The 8,133-nt window shown below is 38.2% G+C and overlaps 1 protein-coding gene across 1 annotated transcript; it reads right to left on the bottom strand.

Annotated features, from left to right (window-relative positions):
- Nucleotides 1-1,475: 1,475 nt before the first annotated feature.
- SLC19A2 (solute carrier family 19 member 2) lies at nucleotides 1,476-7,852 on the bottom strand. Its single transcript, XM_053456878.1, has 6 exons — nucleotides 7,231-7,852; nucleotides 5,796-6,389; nucleotides 4,697-4,925; nucleotides 3,795-3,987; nucleotides 2,651-2,792; nucleotides 1,476-1,694 (listed from the first exon to the last, which is right to left on the bottom strand). The coding sequence occupies exons 1-6, from the start codon at nucleotides 7,402-7,404 to the stop codon at nucleotides 1,572-1,574; spliced, it is 1,455 nt and encodes a 484-aa protein (XP_053312853.1). The 5' UTR covers nucleotides 7,405-7,852; the 3' UTR covers nucleotides 1,476-1,571.
- Nucleotides 7,853-8,133: the final 281 nt, after the last annotated feature.

Below are 8,133 nucleotides of genomic sequence, written 5' to 3'. Positions count from 1 at the left end.
GTAAAGATTCATATTTGCGTGAATTCTAGTTGTCATATTCTTTGAATGCATGCAAGCGGTGTGTAAATTGTTGGGACTATAATAAAATGACAATAAGACGAAAAAGAACTTGGATTTTAAGTCTAAGGTAGCAAAGTTGCCTTATGAAAAAATGCCATTGCATAAAATATCACAGAGCTTTATTTAGAACCACCTGTAAAAAAATATATTACAACCGTATTTGCTGTTCAATTTTTTCAAAAATAAATATATCTGCATGACATAAAAGGCAAGTCAAATAATTCTGACACAATGACAGTTCATCATATACATAACATTTACAGGTTTTGATCCAATATACACCTTTGCAAAATCGTAGTAACTAAGAAAAACAAGTTGAGAGCAGAAGGTCAGCAGAGGTCTATAGCTACTACTTTCACGTTCCTCTCAACATCGTGCAATCAATAAATCAGGTCTGTCACATGACACACGTGAGAAACCCCATACATTATCGAACATGCCAGACCAAGTGTATAGTATCCTGGAGCTACGTGTGTAAGATATGCATTATACATATTACAAATATCTTAATTTGAATCCTGATCAGTGGCAAAGAACATGATTTCTTGCATATTAGCCATCAGCAATGATGGAACATTTAAGCATAAGAGTTTGATGCATACCAACGTAACTAGAATACAGGAATGTATTCCACGGATAAAAGTCAAAACAATATTATCTATAATAACGAAGATTATGCGATGAATGACATTGAACAGTCGTCCAAATTAAAATAACCTCAATTAACTCTATTGGCTAGCTCATAATTTAATTTGCAACACTAGATTATAGGTATTAGTACAAAATATGTACAAAATTTAGCACTAAATAAAAATAAATTACTACAAATAGAAAAATACAGTAAATTAGCAATTTACAAGTCTGCATAGTTATAGAAAAATGTAACTGTTGCAGCTGAATTAAGAATTTTGTTGTTTTAAATGAACACACATTTTTTGGATCTTAGCATTTAACAAGTGGCTTTGTACATGGCTCTGAAGTTTTTACAGCACCTCACTGCAATGAGCTGAGGGCAGAGTTAAAAAGGCACATTTAGATGTTCAACACTATGAGAACCCTAGGCTGTGAATAAGAGCTGTCCAGCTTTTTTATGGAGCAGTCAAATTCTCACAATTCAGTGTCCAAAACAAAAGGGTGCAGTTCCACCATTCCATTATATATCCAAAAAAATGGACCCCCAACACCAGTTTAGATCAAAATGTTGCCTTTGAGTCAGCATGCATGATGAATATTGGGTATGATAGTCCAAAGCAGCTAAAGTGCATGAGTTTGCCTATAACTACATAAGAACAATTTCTTGTGATGGTATAATGGAGGTAGCAAAAGTAAGATTTTGGCTTAATATTATTTATGCATTTCTTTCCAGTAATTAAAGCAATAATACTTTCTTCAGGCCACCAAAAACCGATATTGAACAGTATTAATAAGGCTTTAATTCTAAGTGCACTATTCAAAGAACATATTATTCCAACGTGATCCTTCAACCCATCTGCCTCTTGATGTTGGCCCATTTATCCAACCCCCGAGGACTCCGGTGCTTCTCTTTTCCTTAGCCAGTCACTGATAAGATGATATAGTCCACTCACAAAGAAGATAACAGAAATGACTGCGAAGTATCCAGCATAAACCATAAACTGCAAGCATAAAAAAAAAAAATTATGTTCAAAATATCTTAAACCGCATGATGAGCACTCTTCTCTCTTTCACTGACTTTTTTTAAAAAATAAATTGTACTTAGTGATTCATTATGATGCAGATCAATGCAAGTTCAAAATCCTAAACAAGAGCTGGAAGGGCTTTCACTTTCCCACCCTTCATGAGCTGTGCCGAGACAGACAGGAGCACACAGCATCACCAGCTCAGCCAAATGTATGCAAAACCATTAAGAATTCTGCTGTGTGTCTACATTCCAATGGTGAAAGGTAACTGCACCCCCCCCCTTAGGTACACTGCTGCGCACACACACACCTATATTTTAGAAAATACACATTTACCATTGAACCACTGTGGGAATGTAAGTGATGCATTCTAGGTACATGTACATGTATGAGCAAGTATGTATGATTAAGGGAATGTATGAGTATATGAATGTTTGTAAGTCAGTGTGTGTGACAGCATGGATGTGGAAGTGTGGGGGATAGCATGGCATTGTTCTAGCATTTACTGGCTGCCTGGGCATGATAGGAGTGTGATTGCTGTTAGCAATTATATATATATGATTAACAGCAATCACACTCCTATCATGCCAAGTCAGCCAGTACATGCTGGAATCTTATACATATTAATATTAATGTTATTGGTTTTGTCTAATTTTGGTGTGTTACATAGTGTGGCTTTTTTTTTTTTTTTCCTCCAAGGTTTGGGGGGTCATTTTTGGTTTCAGCCAAGTGAATCCTAAAATTTCAGTCCCGAATTTTCATTTCGGTGCATCCCTAGATATTTACAAATTATAGATCAGTTTGTATTTTATAGGTTTTATACACACAGTGCACAACCCAGTTTTCACAAAAGTGATTTTTTTTTATTAATATATTTTTATATTATATGTATATATACACACACAAATACACACACAAACACACACACTTACTTGCATCGGTATATCTAATCCGAGGCCACTGGAATCCACAACGATTAAAGTCATTAAAGTTTGTAACACCAAAGCAGCAAATGTGTTTACTCCAAACACAAGGGCATAACGCTCCATATTCAAGCTTGCTGCGATCTGAAATCTGAAAAAAAATTCAAATTCAGACCATTGACAGTAACAGCATCATAAAGGTAACAACAAAAAAAAAGCATATATTGTATACTTTTCAGGGGAGGAGCCTCCTTTCCAATATACTCGTACCCAGTTTAATCGAAATGCATGTGAACTACTGTACTCATATTAACCCTCCCATTTTATTACACTGTAAACTGTAAAAGTCTTAGTAACCATGTTAGGACTTAATTAAAAACATACATCATGTCACAACCTGGTTTCTTCTTTTCTAACCTACCACTGTCAGTTGAATTTGATTGGTAGGTCTAAAAACGAAGACAAATTAACAGAATTCCATGCTTTAAATATATGTATTTAAACTTGGAATGGTTCTATTAAGCTGGCGAGGGCCAAAATACAGCAGATTTTCTGTTTCTAGCACCAAAAAAAAAAGATATATATATATATATATATATATATATATATATATATATAAAAAGATTTATAAAATAGAAACTATGCGTCGGGAGGGTTCAAATAAATGAATACAGACAAATATGGTACTAAAGGAAAGTGATTATGGTTTAATTGTCATATGATTAAAATACAAAACATCCTATGGGGATGTGATACGAAACAACAAACACAACACTAGTATAGCCCTAGGTTGTATACACATTCCTACTACAGAGACACCATTGAAGTTTAGGAGGTGATCGGTGATCGCCTCCTGAACGCTTTTAAAACGCTTCCGCCGCCATACAATGTATGGCGGATGTTGACGCCCCGGGGAGGGGCCAGACATGGTCCATGATGCCGATCTCGGTGTTGCTGAATGCCTCGACATCGAGGCATTACAGCAACACCGTTTAAGCTTAGAAAGTGATAGTTGATCACTTTCTAAACTTGTTTAAGTCTCATCACGTCAGGCACGTCATAGGTCGTTCAGTGACCATTTTGCATGACGTGCCTGACCCGGCAATGGACGTTAAGGGTTAAAGACACCAGAAATACAGAAGCCTTGACTTACGTTGCAATAGTGATGAGGAGCATATAGATAATTCTGAAGACAACATATGATGCATAGCACACCCAAATGCTGAGAAAAGTATCCATGATGTATATGCAAACAGTGATGGCCAACGAGAAGAAAGCAAGAACCAGCTCCCCATACGTGGACCATGATTTCTTGATGAAACCAACAGCGAAAACTGCAACAGCTCCTGCGGTAAATTAGAAAACGAACAGTGATCGTGTGATTAATCTTATACTTAAATAACAGGTAAATTTATGGTATATAAAAAATGTATAAGAGACAAATCCAGAGATGCACGGCTATGCAATGCACGAGAGACCTGATATTAAAGTGAGATTACCCTTCGATGGATCAAAATGGGGTTTAAATTGACAGTTTAAAAACAGCCAAATATCATCTTTGATAAAACTGCTTTACTTCCTTAAAAGGGTGTTCAATATGAACGCCTATATAAAGGGCTCCTTATCACAAAGAGAATCTGTCGGGAAGCAAATATTTCTCAAAATAAAATGAAATAAACCTCTACATATCTTCAAATCAAGATCCTTATCTATATCAGCATAGGCTACAGAGCAACCCATACGTCCTCTATATACATAAAAGGATACACATCCCATCATACGACTCAACCACCTAACTAGAAAATTGTAAAGCGCTCAAGGGAACAAACTCTGACGCACATTTGAGCAACATTATCAGACTGTGCCATAATTTGTTTACAATCATTTTGTGTCTGGTTCGCCTATACTGCACAAAACTTCAATTTCACTAACGTCGAAGGCACTTTTTCAGTTACAATTAAATACTATTGCTGCATTACAAGATAAAGAAATTAACTGTGGAGAATGGAACAAGTTATCACAGGGGGCAAACAAAAACAGAATCTCTGCACTTACCTAACAGTGTAGAAGCGCCCTCCACGATTCCATTGTAGGAGTCTGAATGGGAAGGCGGTGCAAGGTTTTGCCATAATCCTTGAACATAGTTCACTACTTGACAGTAACCACATGTTGACAGGGCCCACCAGACGGACCAACACAACAGTGTGCGGGAGGAATAGCAGTTGAGAAAATCATTCCAAAGTATTCTTAGTACCATTAGTAAGTTGACGGTATTTTCTTCAACCTAAAACCAAGCAAAACAAAAAAAGCAACAGAATTTTTTTTAAAAACCATAAGTATGAGATGTGTAATAAACCACACACTTTAACCATCTAATGAAATACATACACACACACACACATACATATATATCTAAACCTATAAAGACATTCTGATAATCAAGACTTTCGCCTTGTAACTGTGTTTTGGTTTTTTTTCTCTCTCTTTCTAGAACAATTTAAAGAATTTCATGCATAGGATCTGTTGCTAGGGATCGTATTATGTAAAGTTCTGTTTTGCTCATTTTATCACTGTTTCTACAGCCTCTTTCTGAATACTAATTATATATATATATATATATATATATATATATATATATATATATATATAATCTCTCCTATGCATGAACTTTTTTAAATTGTTCTAGAAAGAGACAAAGAGAGAGAAAGAAAACAAAAACAAAAAAAACAAAACACAGGTACAAGGCGAAAGTCCTGATTATCAGAATGTTTTTATAGGGACACACAGCCAGCCATACTTTGTGTTCGCATTCGAAGGCCATTTTGAGCATTTTTATCCACTTTATTTTCACATTTCAAGGTAATTGGAATAGCATTGAGCTCTCCTGTAAGTCAAAACGGAGTCATGCAACGTCCTTCATCAGTGTGCTGCTTGTGACGTACCCATGAAAGGAGGGAAAAGATGACTTACATTGGCCTTCAGAAAAATAAAATATGCTTAGAATTTTCAAATGTTTAAACTACAGGTTTTCCAAATGTGATTGCCTTTCATACACTGAAGATATTGGAGACCCCCTGAAATATCAGCACTAGCATGGTATGAAGGGAAAGCCAGGTGATTTTTCAATTATTAAAGGCTATAACTACACACTTACCCGATTATCAGCTGGGGAGTTTTCGTTGTTTAACGGAATCTGTGCTTCAATGTCTTCAGACTCTGAACCGCATCTCAAGTCGCCATTGTTAATAGAGTCTTTGTGTGAAGGTCCCGTAACATTTATTTCCCTACTGGAGTTTTGATGGAAAAAAAGGCTTTTCTTTGGCATTGGCAAAAACCATGCAGCAGAAAATGCAATAGAGACGCTGATTAACGAAATCACGTTCAAACTAAACAGAGACCAGTTGGCCACTGAGAGAAGAATCTGACCCATAACAGAGCCAGCCGTGAGACCAGTTAGTGTTGCAATGCGACAATAGCTGGTAACTTTCTGAAACATGCTTGAGTCGACCACACTGTAGATATAAGCATAATAAGCTACATCAGTTGCAGTTGAAATACCATAGAAAAATTCAAGGAACTGAATGGCCAAAGTCCCTTGTGCATACAGGAGCATGAACCATGTAACAATGAGGCTCAAACCCTGCAAAATAATAACTGGCTTATATCGGAGATAGTCTGTAGCAAGGAATACAGGGAATAGCAACGCCAGGTATGAATACGTCCAAACGGGGTAGATTTCATTGTAGACCTAGTGACGAGAAACGAAAAAAAACATGTCAGCCAAAGGAGCAGTACAGGAAATGTCCACAAAATTCAGCCGGGGGAAAAAAAGTTAAAAGATAAAATATTTAATGACAGCACTGAAGAAGGAATTTTAGATGACAAAGCACCGATCTTTATACATATAGGAGCAGGCGAGCACGAAAAGGAGGAGCGGGCGAGCAAGTGCCTGGACACATACTGGAATAAGTCATTCTGGAAAAGTAATGAAGAAGTGAACCCATTTTAATAAACAGGCACATACGCTTGTCATTAAATCACTATGTTGTTACAGTAACATGACCACATTGGGGTGAATTATTAACAGATCATACAACTAACAGGCTACTCCGCTCCTGTTTGCAAACTAGACTGGCACAGATCTCGGCACGTTGACTTCATATAAAATGAGCACTACCTGCAATTTAAACGGTTTCATTTTCTATAGATGAAGTAATAGTTTAAACATCTGAAGAAGTTCAGGGCGAAATACATCCAACTATGAAGTAACAGTCACTGGAGTAACATGACATTGGCAATCAAGCTGCTTTAGCATGTGATGACCACAAGTTACCCAACATGACCATGCAAATTAACGATTTAAACAGGGGCAATATACTTCTCCTTTTACATACTTTTCACAAGATGATGTGCATGCAGGCAGTGGCACTTTATTCCAGATCTCCTTATCGTTGCTAAGCAGCAATAATACATAGCGCTATATCGCTCACCCAGGCTAAGGGATCTTCCCTGAGTCATTGTGACTCGCGTACCCGGAGGCTACTATGTGGGCACTTACAGCTCTCCCACCCGAACCCGCCATCACCCACCTGTCTCTCAGTCAGGTTCTTGTCTGGCCCCAGCAGGAACGCGGTGAGGAAAGGCTCAGACGGCCTGAGGTTAGCGAAGAACCCGTAGGCACATAGGAGAAAGGTGGGCATCACATACCCAGCCCCGCACATAGGCATGGCTTTCCTACAACGAGCCTTCTCCCTCAGCTTCATAGTAAACAACCGGGACGCGGAGGGCAGCCTATAAACGCAGTACGCGGGCAGCCTTCGCAGCAGTCCTGTAAAAAGTCCCGGCAGCGCGTTAGCTCCATGCTCTAAACAGCAAGGTCATTGTCCCGTGCATAGCCTCCGCCATGCGTTTGAAGCCGCACCGGTAGGAGGGGAGATACCAGCCAACGAACACACCGCCCGCTCCCGGCGAATAGCGAGCGTAGGAGGTCCTCAATGAAACGATCACGAGGGCTGGAGCCACGCTGCGTCATTTCACTTCATGTCACGATGCGAACAAACATAGCACGCGCTGCGGGACTGACAGGCTTCACACAGACACTGCCCTCTTTTTACTGTTAAAACTTTATTAATAATACATGATCTGTGAACATAAATGGAATAATAGATAGACATATAGTATGTTTCCTTTAGAAATAGCTGGTATTTTGCATTACACACAAAAAACGTGCAAATGTGGATACTTTCAGTGCCTGCATATTTTATTAAATGTAATAGAATAACTGAAATTTACTTTAGCTTTTCACATATAGGACATTTGAGGTAAAAAAGGCAGTCCTACTTTATTTTCCCTGTGGGCGGCATATTTATATGGTCAATAAGGTACTTAGCAATGTGTGCTAAGCAGGGGAGGGCTGCCAATGGGTTAGAGTCGATTGCCATTTCTACATATAACAAACAAGGAGCCTACAGTAACGGGACTGACCACTTGGC

Source organism: Spea bombifrons, chromosome 2 (assembly GCF_027358695.1).
Source record: "Spea bombifrons isolate aSpeBom1 chromosome 2, aSpeBom1.2.pri, whole genome shotgun sequence".
NCBI lineage: Eukaryota > Metazoa > Chordata > Amphibia > Anura > Pelobatidae > Spea > Spea bombifrons.
Note: the sequence above shows the minus strand (reverse complement) of the source record. Positions and strands in the feature narration are given on the sequence as shown.